This window comes from Anastrepha ludens, chromosome 4 (genome assembly GCF_028408465.1).
Source record: "Anastrepha ludens isolate Willacy chromosome 4, idAnaLude1.1, whole genome shotgun sequence".
NCBI lineage: Eukaryota > Metazoa > Arthropoda > Insecta > Diptera > Tephritidae > Anastrepha > Anastrepha ludens.
The window spans coordinates 123,316,292-123,342,850 of record NC_071500.1 but is presented as its reverse complement, the minus strand read 5'-3'; the positions used below and the strand labels follow the sequence as shown (position 1 = coordinate 123,342,850).

The window sequence follows — 26,559 nt, the reverse complement described above, 5'->3', positions numbered from 1 at the left end:
TTTTTACTTTGCGCTCTGCTGTTTTTCTCACATACAAATTACAAAAATACAAGTAAAAATTTATGCAGTAAAAACTGGCAACTTCCCCTCAAAATGAAATCTTTTTTTTCCCCTCTCACTTTCCCCTACTTTGTAAGTTTTTTGGATAAATGAACACCAAAACTTGAACAGCCCTTTGCATTTTGCCAATAACTAAATTATAGAAAGAGAAAGTAAAATCAGCAAATCTGTTTTTCTTTTTCATTATGCCCAACTATTTGGCTAATGCAGAAAGTCAATTTAGACTTGAAGTTTTGAATATGGCGCCAGGTGCCTCGATATATCAAAAGCTGATTCAAAATTATTAAAAATAAAGTAGAAACGACTTTACTCTGTTTTCTGTGTTTGAAAATAAGGTTCGTTATTTATTGGAAGCAAAGTTTCAGAGCACAACTCGAGTGCTGCCTTTTAGTTTGTAATACATATGATCCATTCTTTACCTTCACATTACGGCACTGAAATCACTTTTATTTAATTAATATGACAACTTTCCTCAAACTCATCATATCGATTCATTCGAGATGATAAATTGCACCATGCTATCAAATACAAATTCATTTAAATATTTATCTTATTTTAAATTACTTTTGCGCAAATTTCTCTTGCTCGCTACAATTTGACTCGCGTCTAATATATTTACTCAATACTAAATGCAAAGAGAGGCAGCTTACAGCTAACATCGCTAATCAAATTACAATTCTCTCAATACGCTTCGGAATACATCCAAAACGATATTTGCATGTTTTTCTTGGAATGTTAAGGCTGGTCGGAAACGAATCGAGATCTCGCCACACCCACCAGTTTGTATGCCCTTCATTCTGAGTCTATTCACGATATCATCTCGTGCTTTACCATTCTGGCAGTTCACCGCCAAGAAGGTACCGCGTCCTCTTGTTGAATTTAGGATATGTGAATATTCTTTTTCCAAATCCAATAGTCCATCCTTCAGTACTTTTCCAGCAATGTTAACATTTTTTAATAAGTTCTCTTCCTGTATGACATTAATGACTTCTTGCAAAAGCAGCAGCTTGCTTGGATCACCCATCCATGTATTGAATACGCGATAGCCTTGTTGCGGCTTGAATTCCTCCTTGTGAAAGTAACCGCCTAATTGCATTTTTTTGCTGAATGTCACCACATCAGGTGGGCCATCCAAGTTGAAGTGTTCGTGGCACCAAATTTTACCGGTACAACCGCCGCCAGTTTGTACCTCATCAATCAACAAAGCGACACCGCGTTGTTTGCCAATTTTCTGCAGACCCTGAAAGAATTCAGGCGATGCCTCATTATCACCACCCTCGCTCTGAATGGGCTCAACAATAATGCCTGCCACTGGAATGCCTTTTTTATTGTACTTTTCAATCAGTTCTTCGACTTCAGCCAAGCATCGTTGATCCTGCTCTTTGTTGTGGCGTTCATTTTCAGCCAATGGATATTGATATTGAGGAAATGAAGCAATTGGCCAATCGAACGAAGGCACATCGATTTTATGTATATATTTGGAGTGTGTGGTGGAGAGTGCGCCCAAAGTGCGCCCATGGAATGCGCCATTGAACGACAGTATACTCAATTTGGGTGCGCCTGGTGGTTGATTAATCATGCACGACTGCATTTCGGCATCTGTGAAATCAACGTTTTCACCACGCTGATTGCGACGGTACCTTAAAAGAGTATAATTGAAGAAATTTGTTGATAAAGATTTGTAAAATTAAGAGTTTTTATTAATCATATTGAAAAGAATATTACATTTTAAATATATATAAAATACAATATTTCTTTCGGTTTTTAAGGGGCCCTAAAAATTATTTTAAATTTATTTTTTACTAAACAGCGAAAAATTCTATACATAATAAATTAGAGTAAAAACTAGCAATATTTTGCATCTGTTAAATCTTACCAAATAAAAATATTTTTGTATGCATTTTCGTTTGAGCAGGATCCGCACATCATTGTTGTCAAATTACTCAGTCCTTTGGGTGCAATTTTAGTAAGAATTGAATTCAATTGTTCTGGCCATTCTTTTCCAGGAAATACACCCAGGGCAGGACGGTTGATTAAAGCTGGAAATAGCAATAATATGAGGTTTTATGGTTATCAAAATGTATTTGCTCTTTTATTAACCCATGGCTAAACACTGTACAAAGTGAAATAAGCGGTGAAAAAACATTTTGTAATAAACTTGTGACGCACTCTACCTTAATAAATTTAATTCAAGCACCTCTTTCTGGTAAGCAAATCAATTCCGCTTTGGGCTAGCTCCTACTCGTCATGTCGTTATGTATGTGCATAAACTTGATCTCAAAGAAAGAGTATCAACCAACATAAACAAATATTTGAGATCGAATACAAAACTCTCACATTTTCTAATATTCATCAAATATGACGCTGTCAAGATAGAATACGATGCCCTTTACTGTTAATAAAATTCTTAAGTTCACTTCGTCCACTGTATGTTTCGTAACCAACGAGGCAAATAATCAATTGCTATGGAAGTTCGGTCACTGTTACTTCACTGGCAGCCGCGCGTACATCTTTTTGATGCAGTCTCTTTTTAGAGGTTCAAAACTGTGTAGTGATGAATAATTAATTCTCTAGCAATGTTATGCGATGGTCTCCTCAATTTTTTCATTCATTTTTCATTCATTTTTTCGGTGATTGGTTTCTAGAGTAAGCTTCACTTTCAACATCGAATTTTTCAGAACAAAAAAGAGGCAGCATCAATATCGACCGTCAGCATCACAAAAATTGGGGAAAATACTCAGAATTTACAATAAAAGCAAATTACTTTTCCCTAAATTATAACATTACTCAATTTGATGGAACCATTCAGAAAGAATTTTTAATATATTTTTTTAATCTGGAAATATCTTCTATCAAACGCTCTTTCTACTTACATACCAATACACGCCGTGCGATATGTATAGTAATACGATATGACTATACACCACACGAAAAAATTATAAGACCAACCAAATTTCTTATAGTTTTTATTATCTGCTTAGGACTAACAGTTTATGTTTTTAATATTTAAATTTTTAATGATAAATATTTTAAAAATATCCAGAAATAAGCACACGTTTCAGGAAACTTAAATTAATTATTAAGAAAAGTAACAATAGTCGCACTTCTAAAAACCGCTATCTAAATGGCTTCCATTTTTGCAAATCAATTGAGATAGAGTTAAGGTCAAGGCTGCAGCCAGGTCATTCTAAAATTTGTATTTTTTTTGCTGCGAAAAACTCTTTTGTTGCTTTGGAAGCATGAACGACTGCGTTGTCATGCGGGAAAATCGAATCCTAATCGAAATTAACGTACAAAAAGTAATAAGAACTTAGTCTAAAAGTTCTATATACTGGGCACTATTTTTTTGTAGATATGAAACATATAGCTGTTTTGCCTTTGACCCTAATGGCCCAAAATATAACAGAACCCCCTCCGCAATTACGATCCATTTTCTCCTTTTTCTTTCGTTTATCACGCTAATATATTCCATACAGATTGAATTTTTTTTTCATCGGAAAAAATACTACTCTTTCAAAATTAATAGATTTCTGCAAATGTCTCTGGCTGTTGGTGTTGTGTTTAGGTATTCAAAACGCGTACCTAGACAAGAATCTACTTGCAAAATTTGTTGCATACGAAGGGTAGTAACTTCCAAATTAAAAATATGTTTAAATTCAGCAGGGCTATTTGATTCATTTATAGCTAAACGTTTGATTTCCCGAACATCTCTAGCGATAAATTTTGGGTTTCTCCCTTGGTACATCTGTACTTTTCTTTCAAATGGAAGTAATGTAAAACCCCTGTTTTGCTTCTTTTTTATTTTGAAGCTATCTCTCGCATTGTAAGACCTCTCTCTGCATGTTAAAATGTGTCCCTCCTCAAATTTAGACCAATCTTTTCCGCGCGGCACATTTTTTGTTTCTAAACCAAAACAACCACATAAATATGAGAACGAGATAAAGCGATCAAAAGCACTTATAAAATAATAATTGACGTACCTGTAATAACTCACATTGTAAACTTTTAAATTAAATGTAAACACTTTTGGTCTTATAATTATTTCGTTTTGCACAGAACAAGAATTAGCGCATTACAAAAATAGCAGCAATAAATGCGGAATAATTTAAGATATGAGATACCGTGTTAAACATACTATACAATCAACAAAACGATATTGGAACATTCTTTCTTAATATCACTATAACCATCTTGGTATTCTAATTTTGTCGTGCGGTATCCTAGCAGATTCTGAATTTGCATAATATTGTAAAATAAAAGCCCACTACGTCATAGCTCTAATACTAATTTCGAGAACTCAAAATTTTTGAGAGAATCTGTATTTCATTAATAGAAAGTTAATACATAGTTTAATATTGATCAAAGTATAATGAATGTTATTTTTTGTTTATAAATACTTGAACTTGGGAATTTTTTGGTATACAGAATTCATTTCCGATATCTTTTCTTTATTGGCGCTACAAACAAAATGAATATAATTTTCTGTATGTAGTTTTTGTATACATGCAAATCAAACTAAAACTTACAAAGAACCCAAAAACAATTAAATTTTACCATTTTTTCTAATCAATAATTTTTTTTATATTTATTTTGGTTTTAGGTCTTTCTTATTTTCACCAAGAGGTGTATTTTTGGTTTACTATTAATTACCTAACTTTTATATTAATTAAAAATACCATTTTTTAAATTTAAGGGGCTCGAAATTGCCTTAAAACTGTGGTCTAATGAATCCGAGTCGAGAAAAGCCGTTCCATACAAATTGACCCACCCTGACGTATAAGTATAAGTACACACATATAGGTAAGTATGTTACACACAGTTCCCAATTGTGATTATTTTCAAAACCAATTCTAGCATTTGAATTTGTACTCACTTTTTAAATTTTTTTCATTCTGGAAGACATTTAAGAGGCGTGGATGGTTATAGCCTAATGGTATTGAGGAAATTTGTGTATAAACATCAAGTAAGACATTTCCATCGACGTCAACCAGGTAGTTTCCAATTGACTTTTCATAGTCAGCGAAAAGTTGAACTGGTACAACGTTCTGAAAAATACATAGACATTCGTTTTTTATGCTTTAATATGGAAGAATATGTCATGATTTTATATACATATATATGGTAGTATGATACATACATATTGTAAAGGGTGACTAGGAAAAACTATCATTGCTGTTTTTCCAATTATTATGTTTCAGCAGCTGTCAAAGCTTCCAATGACAAACAGCCATCAAACTATTCTGTAATGTTTCTCATGTATAGTTTCACCTGTTGGAATGTAGCTTCGAAATAAAGCCAGAATCAATTTAATAATGCATACCGTTTGTGTTTGTTTTATTTAAATTTCTCTTTCTATCGTTTTCATTCAGTCAGTTTTAGTTTTTTGTTTTAAATTCTATTGTACTTGTATGCAATGAAATTGCTATAAATCAGGTGGTGGGAAAGAGCATTACCAAACTAACAGAAATAATTCAAAAAGGTCGCTAACAGCAAAGCACATTTCCGAATTGCCAACTAAGGAAATTGGGTTGTAGTACATATATAGGTAATTAAAATGTTGAAATACAAGTCTGGCACTCTCCAAGTAGCACTACAGCGCCATTTTGAACCGTTATAAGACCTCCAATGGGCAGATACATAGCCATCCAGAGATGTTGATGTAATGGAGAAGGCTGATGGGATTTAGGTTGGAGCACTGCCTCTGGCTGTGGAAGAAAGGAGCACCCAGTGACCTTAATCATCTAGCTGGAAACTCGGGGATTTACAGAGGAAGTGCTCAATAGTCTTCTTCTCTGGAAGACCCCCACAACTTCTGTGATGGGGATTGGATAGTAAACCTAGCTTTTCTGCGTGTGTGCCGATCGTCCAATGACTGTTTTGACCAGCTACGAGTTTGGAAATTAAATGACGTGGAATCACTAGAACTTTTAGACCCCTTCGTGTATTGTACTAGGGTCAAAGGATTTTCAAAACAGCACACAAAAGTTGTAACCCTTATGCTTCTTCTGTGCTGCTTGACTCAAATTAGGAACGAGACAGCCCTGCGTATTATAAAAGCTCAGAGCTAATAGGATATATTATAAGATTGAAGAAATCTGCATAATTAATTTTAGTTAATAATCATCAATAACACCAACAATACTCTTGATCTCTGTTGGTCCAGCGAGTACAGGTCAACATAAAAAGTTTTCATTGGCCTAAATTTAACTAAAATATCCCATAATAAAACACAAAATAGCATAATTGGCAAAATTTGTCCGTCAATTTATTATAAATAAAAAGATTGTTTAGTTTTCTAAACTCCGCTTAATATTCGAGGGACAGAACATTTTCTCCATTCCTTGAGATCCTTTCGAAATGGTTGATCCATTAACAAGATTTTCTTGCGAACTTACTAACGGTACTCTACAAATCCAATGTGGATATAAGCCGATCTACATAATATGAAAAGTAGTTTACAGTTCACAATCGATTTACTTATGTACAAGGTGGCGCAAAATAAATCACCCACTTTGCAAATGGTGCCGTACGCCAATCATATTTGACACTTGTGACTAGACAGCTGCAGTATGCAAAGAGACATGCATTGGAGCGGTCAAAGATCAAAATAAAGATTTCTATCACTAAAAATATTTTTTTTTTTTTATTTAGTAAAAAATTATTCACAAACAAAATTGGATGATTAATTTTGCACCACCGTGTATAATATTATTTCATTCACAGCCCCATAAAAGTATATGTTATATGTAAGTAAGTATGTATGTATGTATGTATGCAATATGCGCGTTCATTTTATCTATGTGGGTAGATAGGTACTAATTTCCAATCGAAGGCTTTTACGCGAATTTATAACTCCTTATCCACGCACATTTTAGAAGTGCTTGTTTGTAGTGATAGGTACGTGTGTACGTATGAATACTTCAATATTTAAAATTTGACGAAGTCAGTAGTGGTTCTTTGTATTCGGAAATATTTTCTTTATCACGATGGTGATAAAGTTTGCCTCTTCGCCTTCATTGAAGTCTATTTCTAGATTTAATCATTTTAATTTAGAATCTAATATGCACTGCACGCATTGTAAAAGACCATACCTTATTTATGTATACTAATAAATGAAAAGAAATAAGGTCCTTTTTAATCAAGGCAAACTCAATCGTAGCTTTCAACAATGAGTAGCTTTATTGTTTTTGAATAACCGATTTTACTAAATAATAAAAAATCATTGTAAGTGATGGAAATCTTTATATTGACCTTTACACGCTCCACTGCTTATATGTTTGTATTCTGCACCTGATAGTAGTTCACAAGTGTCAAATATGATTGACGCACGACGCCATTTACAAAAAATATCCGATAGGATGATTAATTTTGTGCCACAATGTATATAAAGCACAAGGAACGTCCATTTTAAATGGAAAAAATTAAACCATTTTGTTACTGGTGCTTTAAAGTGCAGACAATTTATTAAATTTCTAATTTAATTTAAATTTTTCCGGCAGACGACTTTTAAAGCCATTGCCATATGTTAGTTTTAATGAAGTAAAAAATATTGTAAATATTTTTGTGAAAAATAAACGAATCTATCTATCCATATATCTATTAGGATTTGTCCAAGTCTAAAAAATCGTCATTCGTTTCTGCAATCACCTCTTCCTTTGAATAAAATCTTTCCCGCCACCAATTTCTTCAAATTGGGGAACAAATAAGAGTCCGAGGAAGCCGTGGGAGCGAAGTCTGGAGAATAGGATGTGGAAGTAAAAAGAGTTGAAACCATATTTCCATTAATTTTGCGACCACAACTGCTGAGGCGTGAGCTGGTGCGTTGTCGTTATGGAAAAAGAAAATCACTCGACTTCCTGGATTCAAACGAATGCCAAACACAAAGAAATAGACCGATCTGGCTGAAATTTGGTGTGTTCTTCAAAGATGCTATTAACCAAACATTACCTCGATACGTATCAGTGGTGCCTTCTCTCTAACTTTGCACGGACTTTTCAAACGACCCTCGTACATGCATATAGTTACGTATACGGACAAATACACAAACTAATAAATCACAGTTATAAATGGCAATTAAGTATCAACTGAGTATGAGCTGACGTTTCTTTTTTAATGTAAAATATTTCTCTCTTACTTGTATTGCGCTTAATTTGCCCTTCAATTCCAATGATCTAGGACCTGGTATAGCTTGTGTTTTGACTGCAGGCGCTGCAGGTTCCGCTATTGTGGCATAATTTCTAGGATATGCCAAGCCTGCAAACACGAGGACACAGCAAATGCAAAGCAAAAACAAAAAATACATAATCCATATTAGGCCAATATGCACCAAGTGAGTTTCATCGATTTTGACATATGCAGGCACAACTTTTATTTTACTTCCACCACAATTTACCTTTTAAAGCGGCGCAGTGTCTCGAGACTACGGTTGCTTGCAGGAAACGCATACTTATTTTTTATAAGTAAATAAGCACTCCAAAAAAGAAAATAAAAAAATTTAAATTATTCTAGCTATTGTTGTGTCAATAGCCGTTGCTATCGCCGCACTTTCGGAATGAACGTTAAAAACTACTGTGAAAGAGCAGCATCCAGGGCGAATGGTCTTGCACTGGCCGTACTGGATTGTGCGCAGAATGTCATGCGGAAATTTTGCGCTCCCTAAAAGTGGTTATCATTAGGGGGTATATGAGTAAATGTTTGCGCGCTACACATGTAGACATACATACGTGCGTATGAATTTATACAAGTGATAGTTAGCGACGTCGACGATACCGCCGCATTCCCTCCTAAACGACAACCTGTTTGTTGTTTGTAAGTTTATTATCAACAAAAAAAAGAGAACTCTTCTGTGAATATTCACAAAATTAGAACTGAGTATAAGTATATATATAAATACGTATGTGCATACATATATATATGCATACGTGCTTAAGTGCTGAAATTTTGGTAGATTTGGTGAGAACGGCGTATGAGCCGCTCCAAATGTAAAATTGAAATGAAAACTTATAAAAATACTTATCATGCGAATAACGAATAAAAACTATAAAATTTATTAAATCACATGTGAGCTAACATATGGTACGTACCTATGGAGGGAAATCTACTGGTACCGAAGTGGTGCGTTACTAGTGAAATTAAAACCGTGACTAGTTTGCCTTCATTTTCCTTCCATGTTAGCAACAGGCTATGTTACTTATGTACATATGCAGTATAATAGTTGTAGCGATGAGGAACAGTTGAGCACTTCCTTTGGTTTTTTAGGCAAATATTTTTTCAATTCTCTTACGGAACTGTCTGGGGTAGGGTTGGAACCAAAGCGGCGCTTCATAAGAGCCACAAAATGGTTCCACAAAGAAAAATAAATGAGATTGCCGTGTCGCACAGTGGTATCACAACTAAGTGAGTTGGTCGTATAGACCGACTACCACCTTAACCTAACCTAACCTAGCAACTGGTGGATTTTACTTAGCGATGTCCTCGTCAATGCTAGTTTTTAAGTTTAAAAAAATCTAAGAATAAAATAGTTGGGTATTTGGAAAGAGTTACAAGATTACAAGATTTTGCCATTCCTTCAAATTCGCTGAAAGCCGATTAACGATTTAATGTTGGCCAAAACTTTGCATTCTGACGTCACTTGGGATGTGTGAGATTGTGTTAGTGCTATAAGACAAAAATCCAACCAATGAGACTTCGTTGCCGTCTGAACAACAACTGATTGGACGAATGTATGAATACATGTGAAATGATGGTGCAGAATTCGGCTGAATCTCCCAAGAGACGTGACAGCGGAAGTTCTCCTCACAACTTTCTTTTCCACCATAATTAAAGAGCAAACCTTGTAAATCTATCTTACATGTAGTGGGAATTTGGCTGATAAAATTTTTGGTCTATGTCTTGATGTTGCTCTACAAATAGAGGGACCTATACAGTCTTCGAACGGCAAATGAGAAGTTTTTTTTCTGGGCAGAAATACACTCAGAGGTTTGCTATTACCTGTTGATGAGTGACCACTAGTTAAAACCCTTTCTGTCATTTGGTAGAATTACACCAGTTCTATTGACGACTTTACCTAATTCGCTGTCACGGTAAAACGCGACTTTCTGTGCGCTTTCCGATTCTGAATGAACTAACTAAATAATCATCCATTTTTGGTTTTGAACAACGTTTGAACTAAAGAAAAACAAACATTTCTTCTAATGATGGAAATATTTCTGTTTATGTTTATACGCAGCTGTCTAGTTCTGATTTTTGCAAACAGGCTTTTGTTCGTGTCAAAAAATTATATATATTCATATATATAATTGGCGCGTACACGCTTTTTTTTTTGGGTGTTTGGCCGAGCTACTCCTCCTATTTGTGGTGTGCGTCTTGGTGTTATTCCACAAATGGAGGGACCTACAGTTTCAAGCCAACTCCGAACGGCAGATATTTTTATGAGGAGCTTTTTCATGGCAGAAATACACTCGGAGGTTTGCCATTGCCTGCCGAGGGGCGACCGCTATTAGAAAAATGTTTTTCTTTTTTTTTTAATTTTGGTGTTTTACCGAGGTTTGAACCTACGTTCTCTCTGTGAATTCCGAATGGTAGTCACGCGCCAACCCATTCGGCTACGGCGGCCGCCAAAAAAATTATCCATCACTCAAAAATTGAGAGAGCGAAGTACCCATTCAATTTATTCTGAAGAAATTTTAGCCAGTAAAAATTATCCATCACGAAAACGTATGCTCTAAATATATGGCTAAACTTTTTGTAAGATTATTTTTGGTAAAATTTGGCCTTTTATGCACTTCTGTCCTCGTGACGGTTTGTCATTAGCAGTTTATGTTCAGACATGATCAAATGTAATATTTAACAACAAAAAAACGTAAGTATATTAGCACTGTGTCTACTGCATCGTCACCGTTTATCTATTATGCATAAACCTTCCGTATAACCACCTTTCTCTCGTGGTACTCTAAGTGCCTCCCCATCAATTATTGCTATCGTCTATGCTTCTGCGCCATACCATCCCATATCATAGAAAAGACATGATGATTGAAGTTTTTGTTCAATGAAAAAGAACTTACTGCTCAATGCCAACTCCGGCCAAAGTGGCACTTGTTAGCATGAGTGACTGCCTATTGGATTTCCAGTGTGGTTTAGTTTTATTACTATTACAACTGGTTGCTAAGGAAGCACTTTCCGTTATACAGTAACGTAGAAACCAACACATGAGAGTGTTGCTCTCTTTATTTAATAGTAGAAGATACTCCGTTCCAACTCTATCAGGTATAAAAATTGCATAGAAGTGAGAAATGGCCTCCTTTGGTGTTAAACACTTCTGAGAGCTTTTTCGAATTCTCATTGAACTAAGTGCTGAGGTTGTTTTACTCAACATCATTTTACAGAGTCGTATAAGCTTTACGGGATACCAAATTCACACATAGCCTCAAAATCAACTCTTTTTAGTTTGCACGGGCTAGTATATGGCCAATAATGACTGATCTTTATAGAGCCACTTAGTACCAGAGAGCCACATTTACTGATTACAAGGAATCTTCCACAAAATATAATGGATAGAACCGGATACCCCATATTAAGATTAACTCGACTAAAGCGAGTTATTTCTCACTTCGCTCAATAAAATGTTTTTAATAGCCTAAATCAGAATTAACCTTTGAATTTCTATGGTGCCGATACAGTAACAGCTAGTTTCGTCGATTAAGAAAATGTCGGTAAAATCACAAAAATAATCGAATTTGGTCGGTATGTTAGTAGGTAGCATCGCCCAGAGTCTAATATCGACCATAAAAGAGTTTTAAACCATTTGTGCAATAATTTTACGCTAAAATAATAGATTTCTTTTACCCCAAGCTAAAATAATATACCGCCTGCGCTGTATAGCCTTGAAGAGAATAGGCTCATTTTTTAACTCACGACAGTCGGTTCTACGTTACCGGGACGAATCTGATTTATATCCGGCCAAGAACTGTCCCTGCAGCAGCATTCCCCGTACACATATGCATAATGTTTATGCTGCTCCACCAACATCAACGAGATCATTTAGCCTTCGCTAGATATATTTTGTTCTTGAACAACAGAACTCTCTTTTGATTTGATGATTTGTCATTGAAGGCAGTTACTCGGCCGCCTCGGCTCTCGCTCTCATTTCAAAATTTCCCAAATCAAAGCTACAAAAACTCGCGGATTTAACTACCCGTGACTCCAAGTTAAACTCGCCCTTGTTTAAATGTTTAGGTATGTTCCAAGGCACGTCTTCAAGGTAGCTGCAGTAGAGCATAGCCAACAATCGCGTGTATTTAGAATGTCTGTGGGATCGAATCCGTAATCCTCTTCAAATTTTGTGTCTCTTTTAAAAATCCGATTGTGTGGTATAAGTGCGAGAAGGCGTTGGTAATAATATAATAAACGAGAAAGTCAACTCAGCCAGCGCACATGTTATTGCGTTGCTATTAGAAAAACGATTCATGGAAAGAGCTTAAAAATGCGTGTGAAATGAGCGGGCACGATTGTGCTGTCCAGTCTCCTACGACGTAGCACCCAAAGTTACTCTTACAATTTTGCTTCGGATGATGAAATCTTTTAATCATGCATTAATGAGACCAAACTTGTATCTCTATGCAGTTTCATTCAGTTCCTTTAATGCTTTAAGTGTTGGCGTAAACATATCTTAGTTAGAAGACCTCAAGTAACCTGCTACTCAAATTTTACGTGTAGGCAAATGCATATGTATATTCTTGCAAGAACTAGTGCAAACCGAAAAATAATATTATAACAAAATTAAACATGTCACGGAATTAATTTGGCTTTCAATTCAACTGCAATCATATTGAAAGGCTTGACAAACCAGATTAAACCAAATATGGGTGTCGATATACTTAGAAATAAAGTGAAGCTATCAAAATGAGTTTTCATAAGTTAACAAAAAACCAAATAATATCAACTAATATGTATAACAAATTCGCATAAAAACCACACATCTCTTGCTTTATCTATGCACCTTGATAAATTGTTATATTGATAAAGCTTTCAGGTTCAAATCTAAAACAGTAAAAGTGCATATGTATGTACATACATGTGTATACATATGGTAAAGTTGAAAGCTCAAAAACATTTATGAGCACTTATCACCCGCTCTTAATTTCACTCATAAATAACAAAAGCGTTCATGCACACACATACATACGTATGTATTTATTAGGTGTATGAGGACGTACATCCATACGTATACTCCAATTTAGATCGTGAGAAAATATATAAACGGTGTTCCTATAAAACGTCTACTTTGGAATTTTAATGTGTTTTTTTAAATAATGTAGAAGTAGAAGTTGGGTATGGAACAGAGCAACTGACAAATGTACAACCAGAGGTCCTAATGGAGTCCCATAGAGAATTGCTACAATTACGATACCGGAAGGCTTATAATTTTTGTTGTCTCACAATGAAGAGTGTTTGCTGGTATATTCCCTACAATTTCGGAAAAACATATAATTATTTGCCGATTTTTCTCACGCTTGGGCAGTATACGTATGTATATATGTTTTTTACAAGGTTAGACGCATAAGATATAATATATATATAAATTTATAATTTTAAATAATTATGTTTTTATCTCAGGGATGGTTTAGTTTTTTTTGTTGCGATTTGCTGGTTTGGATTTAAATTATTAATTTTTTCCACATTTTCTTATTCTACATATTTTTTTTACAACCCACCAAATTACAAAAACAAAATACATGTAATTTTTGTTGTTTCTCTAACGAAGTCAGCTTCTGTGAATGCATCTTGGGAAATACCCTTATTTGATAGTTCTGTTTCTAAACTGTATTCATGTCGCTCTCAAAACACGAAGCGTTTTTTTCATGTATTAATTTTTGTAATTCACGTGGAAGTTAAGATAATCTGAAAGGTAGGTACTATCAGGTCAGTCTATAAGTTCGTGCGTATTTTACCTATAATTTCACTTTTGTACGATTTTTGCATACAAAAAATTATTCGCGGAATATAACGGAACTATTTATATTTTCTTTGATATATTGTGCATTCAACAAGTAATTTTAATCGCGGATAGAAGCACGGATTGTTAAAAAATAAAATGGAATCTTCGAACTGCTGGAATCAACAACTGCTGCTGCAGAAATAAACACTGTTCACGGAAAAGATACCGTGAGTGCAAGGACTGGGCAAAGGTGGGTTTTCAAAATTCCGAAGTGGTAACTGCGACGTGGAGGATGCCCCGCGCGCTGGTCGTCCTGAAGTCTTTAACTCCGACGCCTTGCTCGAACTCGTGGAAGCTGAGACAAATTTGACAGTCGATATGATAGCTCAGAGGTTAAATTCATCGCATGGAACAGTTCACAGGCACCTGGTTCAGTTGGGAAAGGATTCAAAGCTGGGAAAATGGGTTTCGCATAGACTTTCCGTCGACAACCTTCAGCGGAGAGTGAATGTGTGTTCTCAGCTGCTGCAACGGCTTGAAAATGAAAGTTTTTTGAACCGTATCGTTACTGGTGATAAAAAATGGGTCCTTTACAACAATCCTGTTTGCAAACGCCAATGGTTAGATATATATGAAACACCAGAACCGAACCCTATGGATGGCCTTCGCCCCAAGAAGATTCGACTGTCTATTTAGTGGGATATGGCCGGTATTGTTCATTATGAACTTCTGGAACCAAACCAGACGATAACTGCTGATTATTACGGATGGGAGCTAGTGCCGCATCCACCATACTCTCCTGATATTGCACCTTGTGATTATCACCTTTTCCGTGGACTTCAATCCCATATGAGTAGTAAGAACTACTCCTCAAAAGAAGCTATAAAAAGGGATATCGAAGCATATTTTGGCTCCAAGGACAAACAATTTTTGAGCAGGGAATTAAAAATTTGCCTAAACGTTGGGAAGACATTGTAAATAAATACTTTAAACATCTTTTTTATTAATTTTAAAACCACCTTTAAAAAACGCACGAACTTATGGACTGACCTGATACAACAAGACAAAAACATGGATATATACTTATACTTTAAGATACGGCTGTAAATGCCGAAGATATGACGAAAAAGATTAAAATTTTTTTTTTGTAAAAATGCCTTTTTTCCTTTATACAATTTATTTAGTAAAATAGAATTATTCAAAACTTGCACTTTGACTTAATAGCCTTTTGTGTTCCCCAAGTAAACCTTAGATGGAGATGGGTGGGGTGGAACGTACATGACTTTCTTCTGGCCGTACCAGAACGAGTTTTCGTTCTGCTCGGTATGACATCGCAAGCAAGATGAAAGTGTGTTGGAGTTTCCGGGTATTGATAGCAAAAACGACAGAAGTCGGTGGACCATATCCCGAGAATATACAGATGAAGCCTTAGACAGGCTTATGAGATTCCTGAATCTCTTTCGATTGTACCTTCCTAATAAAAACTATGGAACCTATAATTTTAGTTCTAATTATCTTTATATTTCACATACTTCATGTGTATCTACCACTTAACATTAAACTAAAGAGTCGATGGTCTAAGCTGCTTGTACTCTATTGCTGAAAACAGTGAACACCGTAAACGCAATCCCGACTCATGCTGAAAACAGTGAAGACCGCACTGAATTCCTTACCGCAGTCCCTTACCGTGCACAAAAACTCACCCCGAGAAGAACTGCGTTCTTTCAATTACATATTTACACAATACATCGGATTGAGTGTGTATGTGTTTGGTTGTATCTACACAATGTTGCCATTGATATTTCTGCTTACACACTTTTTCACACATCCGCGTTATCAGTTACAATTTTTCATTGTTTAATAAACCAAAGCCAAAAACCAACAAATGCAAATAGTTCATTTATCTATAATTAACATTATTCAAGAGTATTTTTAAGCTATTTTAACAAAAATTATCATTTTTCTAAGTTTATTTTGTAAATGATTTCGAAATGTACTGCTTGGCAACACTGTGTGGTGAGCCCAATCAGCTGGGTCGGTATTACGGGATTTTTTTAATAATCGTGAAATAAAATCTACGATACGGAAGGAAGGAACTTTTCGTTTACATGGGGTTCTCATTAGTTTGGTCGAAACAGCTGAGTAGGGATTGCGTTTACGGTCTTCACTGTTTTCAGCATCAGCTGTTCCGATCAAACTAATGAGAACCCCATGTAAATGAAAAGTTCCTTCCTTCCGTATCGTAGTACCGTAGATTTTATTTATACAGCAAAGCAAACAGTTATAACAACACAACAGCAGCAAAATGCCATTGCAACCAGAACCGCCAGACAAATCAACAAATAGATTTTCTATACTAAGCCAATTTGACGACTATACTTCCGACTACTCTTTCCCGCCGCTTACATACAAACAAACATCACCCAATCAACCCAAATACATAACTATTAAATCACCTAATAATGAACTACAAAAACTCAGTCCTTTCGTAATAAAAAAGCAATAGACGCAATATCAACCCAATAGAAAACATCAACAACTCAAAAACGGTTCACTACTTATACTGACACGCAAGCAGAGAAATTCTTAAAATTAAAAACGATTGCTAATCTTTGCCCAGTCACAGTAAAATACCAAGACAATTTAAATACAATAAAGGGAATCATCTATGCGCCTTGCCTAAACGAGGTAAGCGAGGAAGAGATTTTGCAGGAACTAAAAAGCCAAGGTGTAACTAGTATATATAAATTTACCCGCATGACTTAGGGCAAAGTTGTTCCTACTGGCAAAATTGTCTTATCTACCACCTACCCAAAGTCATTGACATAGCTTGGTATAAAGTTAAGGGCTCCCCTAACTATCCAACACCTATGCGCTGCAAAAACTGCCAACTACTAGGCCACACAAAAACACGCTGCACCAATATTGCTACATGCGAAGGCTGCAATCTTCCACCCCACTCTCCATCCGACTGTACACGTAAACAATGTGCAAACTGTTGCAAAAATGTACGATCATTTCGTGCTATTTTCCACCACTCCAACAAATTCCTTCCAAGGAAGTCATAGATCTACTCGCCACAATACAAACTCCCCTCATTGTATTAGGAGACGTAAACAGCTGGAATACATTGTGGGGTTCACCATCCTGCAACAATCGAGGTAAAGTAGTCGAGCACGTTATCAACCATTCAAACCTTTCCGTACTAAATGACGGCCGACCCACACACCTTTCAACCCATGGCACGCTTACACATGTGGATATCACATGCTGTTCCCGAAGTTTACTTCCGATGATAATCTGGAACATTTTAGATGATCTCCACCACAGTGATCACTTTCCTATTATCACAAAATTGAGCTCAACACAGAAAAAAGATAAATACCACACAGAAAAAAGATGCCTACTCAACTTCGCTGATTGGACAAAATTTAGCAAAACCGTCGAAAGGGAACTTTCGAAAAGACCACATTGCGAGAATATAAACAAAGAAGCAAACAATGTAGCGAAGGCTATTCGCGTAGCAGCCAATGTCTCCATCCCACAAGCATCCAACAAAAACAAAAAAAACGTCGCTTAGTGGAACAAATCTCTAGCGGATCTCCGCAACCAAAAAATTACGGCATGGCATCGTTTCCGGAAATTCCTCACACAACAAAACCTTCTAGAATATAAAAAGCGAAACGCGATCTTCCGAAGAGAAATGAAGCGTCTTAAAAAAGCTAGCTTTGAAGACTTTGCGAAATCCATCAACATAAAATCAGCGCCTCAAGAATTATGGAGCAAAGTGCGGAGACGTACCAACCATCATACGCAAACATCAATCTACGCTATGAAAACCACTCAAGCTACAATAACCAAACCCAAGGCAGTAGCCCACCTTTTTGCTCACAACTGGTCCGAATGTTTCAACGACTCTAACTTCCCTAATCAATTCAAACTAGCTAAGAACTCGCCCATAACGCCAAATCAAGTATCTAACACAACAGCCAAGAAAATGGAAAATAACATCTCAATGGAGGAAATGCTTTTCACTTTAAAGCTAACAAAAGGCAAAACGCCAGGTTTGATCGCATATCATACTCAATGATTAAACATCTGGGCATATCTGCAAAAGGGAGGCTTCTAGCGTTATACAACAACATCTTTCAATCCGGTACCATTCCCCAAAACTGGAAAAGCGCAGCTATCAACCCCATTCCAAAACCTCAAAAAGAGCCTAGCCTTCTTGAATCCTACCACCCCATCTCGCTAATTACGTGCCTCTCGAAACTAGTAGAGAAGATAGTGGCGGCGCGCTTGCTATGGTTTACCGAAACAAAAAGGCTTATTTCATCCAACCAGGTCGGATTCCGACCAGGACGAGAATGTACGGATGCCCTGTTGCACATCGACTACCATGTGGCAAAGTCCTTATCAACGCACAACCACACCTCTATATTGTCAATAGACTTTGAAAAAGCTTTCGATACGATAGGAGCACATGTTATTTTAGAGAAACTTCGACAATGGGAGGTTGGACCAAAAATTTTTAAATTCGTCAAATCTTTTCTTATAAACCGAAAAATCCGAGTCAAGGTAAATGGCATTCATTCCAATCTACATCCATTAACGAACGGTATCCCCCAAGGGTCACCACTCTCGGTCTTACTTTTTTCGATCGCATTTAACGAAATCAGCAACATAATTCTAAAACATAAACTTGTAGACCACTGTGCTTACGCCGACGACGTTTTCCTACTATGCAAAGCGAAGGATGTTTCCGAATCCAATCAAATCCTTGAAGATGTTTTGAAAGATATTGAGGACTGGACCATAACTTCAAGGGCAAAAATTTCGCTCGAAAAAACGAAAAGGCTACACATATGCAAAAAAACCAAATGCGATTATCACACCCACTCAATAAAACTAAACCAACAACCAATCGAAAACGTCCAAGAACTCCGCATATTAAGACTCATATTCACAAAAAACTACTCTTGGAAGAAACATATCCTAAAACTAAAGAAAGACCTGCAGCCCAGAATCAATTTACTATCTTACCTATCACACAAAGGGTATGTTCACGTAAACACACTTATACACATCACTAAAGCAATAATCGTAAGCAAAATTGACAACGGTCTTTTCTTATATGGCTCCGCATCCAAAACTATACTTAATATCATAAAACCCATATACAACAAAGCTGTCAGAACCAGCCTATTTGCCTTCCGCACCACCCCAATAAGAATCCTCCATATTGAATCTGGCTTGCCTACACTTGAAGAACGAATTCAAGAAATCAACTCCAAACTTATCCCAAAAACACTTTTCTTAAATACATCAATTATAAAAGATGACGTAAAAAACTGCTACCATCCAAAAGAAGTTACAACGTTACGCCTGCTCTACTCAAAATCATTAATGTTTCCCGCGGATATAACTTAGAAACAAAATCGCAAACACTCTCCTATTATAATCCTCCTTGGAAATTAAGCACTCACACATGTGATATCACACTTCATACAAATAAAAAAGACAACACCACCAATCCAATGTTTAAGCAGCTTTTTCTCGAAAAGGTCAATACCCATAAAAATAACGGCTGGTCAATCGTCTTTACTGACGGATCTAGAACGGAAGACAATGTTGCATTCAGCGTAACATCCGAAGATGGCATATTTTTAAGTTTAAAAGCCATGTTCCCTTACTCTTCTATATTCTCGGCAGAAGCAGGGGCAATACACGAAGCTATGGTGTTATCTATCCAGAAAAAGACGAAAACCATAATGTGCTCCGACAGCTTGTCAGTCATCCATAGCGGCTAGAAATCCCACTTGCAACAAATGAGAAACTGTTAATCAAATAAGGGATTTGGTAATAAAAAACAGTAAATTACTAAAACTACTGTGGGTTCCACGACACACAGGTATCGAGGGAAACACATATGCCGATAATGCAGCGAAATTCGCTTGCAATGCCCCAATTATAATCAGCCCAAAAACAGAAAGACTCCATATATAACGACATATAAATACATGCATCATACACAAACAGCGGCAGTCATTAAAAAACTACAAACATGAACACTATTCCAATATTAATAAGAATGGAAACCCTCCACTCTACCCAACAAATATACACGGATTTAAAACCCGAATCTTTTCCCGCCTTCGCCTAGGCCACACAACACAGACCCTTGAACATATCTTAAAAAAAGAAAATCACCCTATCTGTACAACCTGCAACACAAACCAAACATTGGACCACATCCTCAACAAATGTCCAAATCACGCCAACGCAAGAAAAGAAATACATACTAAACTCAGAACAAATAAGCGACATCCTCGCCATTCCCAGTCACTCAAACATCGAAAAAATAAGCAAATTCATTAAAACTATCGTAATGACAATGTAACAAATAATCCAGACACCCACAGCCGACACAGAGCTGATGGCCTCTGCAGCCAATGCTCAAACATAATTTTAGTACTGGTATTCATACCAGTCACTAAATAATAATAATAATAATAATAATACTATGTTTAATAAATAATAATAGTAATAAAAAGAACTTAGCTTAACGAAGGCTCATCATTTGATGCCAGCTTATAGTACAGTAGATTCTGTTTTTATGCGGTTTTGAAAGGGTGCGGTTTTTTTTTTAATTAAAAAATGCATTCGACCTATCGGGAATTGTACATATAAACAAGATTCTAAGCCAGCTAAGCAAAAACTCATCACACATTATATCAAAAAAGCTAACCCTACAAGTATGGAATCGCCTGCATCACCATCCAGATCAGACGTGTACATTTCCTCAAGTGACGGAAGTGATTTTACGCCATCCTAAACGAATGCGCAACATGCGGGTATTGTCTGATTCTATATCTGACGATGTAAATTTATTTTTCGATTCTGACGTTTCTTAAATATAAATATAATTTTCAAAAATACAATTTTTTGTTTATGCGATTTTATTTAATTATTTCAGATTAATGCGGTCTATGGAACGTATCTATAGTTATAATATGGGCCTAGTACTCTTTTTTTATGCGATTTTATTGCATTATTTCAGATTTATGCGGTTCTTAGCACTTTTGAAACGTATCTATAGTTTTACTATAGAACTGGTAGCTTTTTTTATGCTGTTTCTTGCGGAACTTATATATCGCATAAAAACAGAATCTACTGTATATGCTTCTCTTAGCCTTAGATCTCTTCGCTTTTAACCTACATATGTTATGCAATGCATGGTATGTTGTCCCATGGCAAGGAAGGGCTCGAGTTTTATTTGTAGTGAGACCTCAGCCTCTTTAGCCAATGCATAAGGCAACTTATTTTCAGGTATTGACATGAGTTTTGGGACCCATATGAAAATGATGCTATAGTGTACTCCTAATACATTAAGTTTCTCTGTGCACTCAATGACTAGGATGATAAAGTATTGAGTGTAACCAGACCGTTGGTCAGAATGCAAGTCATGGATTAATTTATTTAGTAAAAATACATTTTCATTCAATTCATTAAAGAAGTCAAAAATGCAACATTCTGTCTATACCATCTTAATTCGCAAAGAAGGAGGAAATTTGGAGCACAACAAGGATGATAGATTACCTGGTTTACTATTAAGCTATGGTGAAAAAGAAAATTGTGAAGGGAACTTTGGCTGCCACGTCGCAACTTTTGTACGATTATTTCACGGATTTTCACACACTCGTCCAATCTTTGTTCAATCGGCAACGCAGTGTCATTGGTTAATTTTTTTCATATATGGCCAACACAATCTCAATTTTTTGTAAACACACCTCAAGTGACATCAGCTGATTCTGTCAAATTCGCCAAGAGCCAAATAACGGTCTGCTATATAGACCACCTCCAAAAATCTTTTCACCAAGATAAAAAGCAGAATTTTGCAAAATTTAAAGTGAAAAAGTTAGAATTTAATTTAATTAATTTACTTAATTTTTCAAGCAAGACTGTTGGGAGATCACGGCAGGATACATCAGATGGAAGGTACTTGGAGGACAAAGAATTTTGAACGGTAAATCACCTCATCGAAAGTAGTTTATGAAAACCCACTTCAATAATAATGAGAATCTTCGACGAATTATAACTGTAAACAGCAGATTTGTTAATTTGTATTCACTTCTTCGAGTGACAATTTTTGCAGGGGCTGCACACACTTCAAACCGGATGAAGTAATACATTATTTAAATTAATTATAGGGTATTGAATTATATATTTTGATCAATTTTCATTAATTTAATTCATTCGACAGTATTTTGTATAATCCTTGCTCAACCTTCAACACAACACAAACAGAATTCGTGATTGTTGTATCAGTATAAATACTCCCCATACATATACGGCGAATACTGCTGAAGTGACCGTCGGATAATTCGTGGGAAAGAATTTGTCAGCTGCTTTTTGCTTAAAAATGAAGGTTGCAAGGTACCGTGATATATAGCAGTTCCTTCATGATATTTTCTCACATCACTACATTGTAAATGACAGAAAGTGTCCATTATGCATTCAAAATAAATTTGTTGTCATTATGCGATTATTGTAAATAAATATCTAGAAAGAAGAAGCATTGACATGTTAAATAGTTTCATCTCACATACTTCGGGATGATATTTGGGATAACTATTTTTATTAAATAATACTTAAAATGTGGACGATTTCTCAGGAAACAAATTGGGACGAATTGAGATATATTATTTCGAATGGTGATGGTGTTGATTGTCGAGAGGCCTTGATAAAAATCAAAGATGCAGTCATTGGAAGCAACAAACAGAAGGGTGCCCTCATCTCGCACGAACTGGTTCCTGCCATACTCAGCACTTGCATTGATCAAGATCAAAGCCCAGACCGAAAAATGGATGCACTCGTCATTTTAGGTGATTAAAAAATTAAACAAATTCTTTCAAACCAAATTCCGGAAAACGGTACGCACGTAAAGTGCAAAGCCAGCACGCATTACAGATAGGTGCCTCTGTAATAGTAACGAGACGACGCTGTTGCTTAGTCATGAGGCACTGACTATATTTGTTTAAAACATTTCATTTCTTCGAATTTATTTAAAATCCATTTGGTACTAAATGCTTAGGATTCTAAAACAAATCCATATTTATTTATCGCAGCGAGCCATAAAATACTTGTTTCCCAATACACCAGCCTCACATTATCCCATCGCATCGTTTTACATTGTTATAACACCAGCCGCTCTGTCGAGATATATTCATGTTCTATGTGATATAAATTATATTTATAAAAATTATCTTGTATATTTAATTATATCTACTAATGGCTTGTAAATAATTTGACCTATTTTCACTATAGGTTCCTTGGCGAAAGGTTCAGAGGAGCAGGTTGAAATGCTAGTGAAGCAGTACAATGTTGTACCATATTTGCTAAAAGAAATTGTTTCAAATAATAATAGTAAAAAATGTGTTGAAATATGCTTGAGTACATTAAGGTCAATATTTGAACATCCATGCGCTCCCAAGGAAAACTTTTTAGCCGATTCGGACGTGTTGAAACACTTTTTGCGTAAGTTAATTATTTTAAACAATCGCTTTATCATCTATATGTATTTATTATAATTTTTATTTTTAGGGCTAGCTTCAGCCAGCAGTTCCTTAAAAACTCAAATATGTATAACAAGCATACTTGTGTCCGTGTGTCAGACAAATGAAGATCAACTTCGGCTCTTGCAAGCTGGAACATTGCATATATTATCTCGAATGATTTGCTATGACAATGAGGATATACAAATACCGGCCCTTCGTTGCTTGTCCTGCATGTGCTACACAAATCGATCTGTAGCGGACAATATTTGTGTTATTAGGTACTTCTTTTTTGTTTTTGTCAAACCAATATAACACATGCTAATACGTCTTTCATTGTTCCACAGTTTTCAAGGTAGATCTTTGCCAGATATCCTAAATTCCCTAATGTCGAGACTGTTTTGTCCAGAAATACAGTTGTCTGCGGCTAGATGCCTAACCTATGTTTATAGGTCGGGTACTCTGCCATCAACGGATAACAGGATATCCCAAAAAGCGCTTCCCACCTTAGCCCGCTTATGCGCCGAAAGTTTCGACCATTCAATAAGAGCCTCTGCCTCGGAGACGCTAGCATATCTCATAGAGGTGGTGCTGAATTAAAAAAAAAATGCATTCTTCTAATTAAATTATGGTTTCAATTTAGATTGATTCGGAATTGCAGCGCACGGCGGCCATAACAAATCATCTGCTTAAGTCACTATCCGATTTACTGCAAAGTCGAGATCCCTCAGTTAAACAGTCTGCGCTTTGTTGTTTTGCGTCATTAGGGGCAAATGATGAGGCAATCAGAAAACGATTAATGGATACATATGGTCTAATCAATGCCATATTGAATGGCTTAAAAGATAATAATTCACAGGTATGCAAATTTGCCTCGTAACATATATACACAGCTCACGTATTTTCTCATTATTTTCTATTGTAGGTGAAACTAGCTGGGATTAGATGTCTGCATTCGCTCTCGAGATCTGTTCAGCAATTACGAACAACATTTCAAGTATGAAAGTAAAGCATTTTCTCTAATACATAACAACAAATTTATTATAGGATTACACAATTTGGGAACCACTGATGGGAATATTTGCAACCGAAACCTCTATTGAATATCTGGTTGCTGTAACCTCAACCATTTGCAATCTACTATTAGAATTTTCACCATCCAAGGAACCCGTTATTAATGCTGGCATTATTGACAGATTGTGCCAATACACTACGCATACAGATGCCTTCCTAAGGTTGAATTGTGTATGGGCTTTAATGAACGTGTCATTTCAGTCTGAGTTATACGTTAAAACTGATATTATCAATACTCTTGGAACAAAACGAATATTGGAGCTGTTGAATGATACTGATACCAGGATTGTGATGAAAACATTAGGATTGTTAAGAAATCTTTTGAGTAAAACTTATCATGTTGAAGTAATTATGAGTGTGCATTCGACTCAAGTGCTCGAAGCTATAAATAAGTTACTAGAATCCGAACATTCAGCGGAAGTTAAAGAACAAGCATTATGCATTATTGGTAATATTGCTGCTGAAGCTCAAGATGGAGATTATATCATAATGGATAAGAAAATTATGGGTCACTTAGCTGCCTTTTTGGTATGTTGTACAATCAAAATTTTTTTTAAATAATGTATTTTATTTGCTGTTTCCAGTTCCATACAGAGAAAAAACTTCAAGCAGGCGCACTTTTTGCAATCTATAATCTCGTTCATCGGAAGGACTCGTGGTCAATGGAAAAGTATTCTCGACTAAGTGAATTAAATATTATAAAAAATATTTATGAATTAAATAAGAAAACTATACGAAACAAAGCACAATGTGAAGATTATATAGGCAGAACCTTAAAGCAAATTGTTATACAATGTAAACATTTCTACCCGGAGATTTTGCAGTAATTATTAAACAAAAATATACACAATACTGTACATATGATTAATAATATTATATTATTACAACAATAGTTTTATGTTTTCAAACAGTTTTTCTTGTTGAAATATACTGTAGCGTTTTGAACGTAAGTTGTTTTGATAATTAAAAACGTAAAAATATAACTCAAATTTACATTACAGTATTTTATATGGAGATAAGAACCTTGTAAATTATAGGTCTAACCGAGATTAATAGGGAAATCGTATGTCAGTTCAACTACAGCCATACAAAAATTAAGTGTCTTTAAAGTTTGAATTTACCAAAAAAAAGTCACTACATTACAACCGATGGGGAATGGCATTTTTTGTGGCAAAAAATACATAATTTTCTCAAAATTTTTTCTCTGATTATTGAAAATGCCTCAGTCTCCCTAATAAAGTCTAAAATGTATGGCTAGTAAACATTCATTTGCTTTTCAATTAATGTTAATACCAGAATCAAATTGAAGAAGGAACTACATCGAATAAACCCAAAAACAATGACACAATAAAAAACTACGTATTTGGACCGGCAACACTGAAATACCAAAAATAAACAAAAATTATAAAACATCTGTTTTGAGGAAGAGAATCAAAACAGTTTGAGATGTGTAAATATTAGCTCGAACATTTAATCGACTTTTTATTTGATAAATAATCGTTTCTACGTAGCAGTTACGGGATCATTCTGCCGAGGCTTATACACTACATTTATTAGCACGCCCATTTTTAAAACTTGCTTGTACTCTGAAGATTTGTAGATTTAAAGGAAAATTTTATTTTCAAAGAGCTGTTGTCATGGAAACAAGTAAAAATTCTCGCCTCGCCGCAAGTGTTGCTTGTCAAAGTTGTGATCAAAAAGCGAAGATTCATAAATAAAACAGGAAAGCTGGGCTAGGTTAATACCAAATGGAACGGTATACAAGGAAAAAGTTTTGCGTGAACAAAAAACTAAACGCGCACAAGTGCGCGTGTGTTGGTAAATCATGTCAGTGTGTTGGAAATTTGAAAATAAGTTGCGAGAGAGTATTCATTAATTTATTTTAATACATACAAAAAGTAACAAAATTACACTATTATGACATAAGTAATTATC

The 26,559-nt window shown here is 35.6% G+C and overlaps 2 protein-coding genes across 2 annotated transcripts; one reads left to right on the top strand and one right to left on the bottom strand.

Moving 5' to 3' along the window:
* Positions 1-365: 365 nt before the first annotated feature.
* Positions 366-8,689, bottom strand: LOC128860974 (4-aminobutyrate aminotransferase, mitochondrial). Its single transcript, XM_054098798.1, has 5 exons — positions 8,453-8,689; positions 8,195-8,313; positions 4,934-5,105; positions 1,937-2,099; positions 366-1,700 (listed from the first exon to the last, which is right to left on the bottom strand). The coding sequence occupies exons 1-5, from the start codon at positions 8,502-8,504 to the stop codon at positions 731-733; spliced, it is 1,476 nt and encodes a 491-aa protein (XP_053954773.1). The 5' UTR covers positions 8,505-8,689; the 3' UTR covers positions 366-730.
* Positions 8,690-22,563: 13,874 nt separating this feature from the next.
* On the top strand, positions 22,564-25,613 carry LOC128862458 (armadillo repeat-containing protein 8-like). Its single transcript, XM_054101096.1, has 8 exons — positions 22,564-22,881; positions 23,324-23,533; positions 23,600-23,831; positions 23,898-24,135; positions 24,194-24,409; positions 24,476-24,547; positions 24,598-25,152; positions 25,209-25,613. The coding sequence occupies exons 1-8, from the start codon at positions 22,653-22,655 to the stop codon at positions 25,449-25,451; spliced, it is 1,995 nt and encodes a 664-aa protein (XP_053957071.1). The 5' UTR covers positions 22,564-22,652; the 3' UTR covers positions 25,452-25,613.
* Positions 25,614-26,559: the final 946 nt, after the last annotated feature.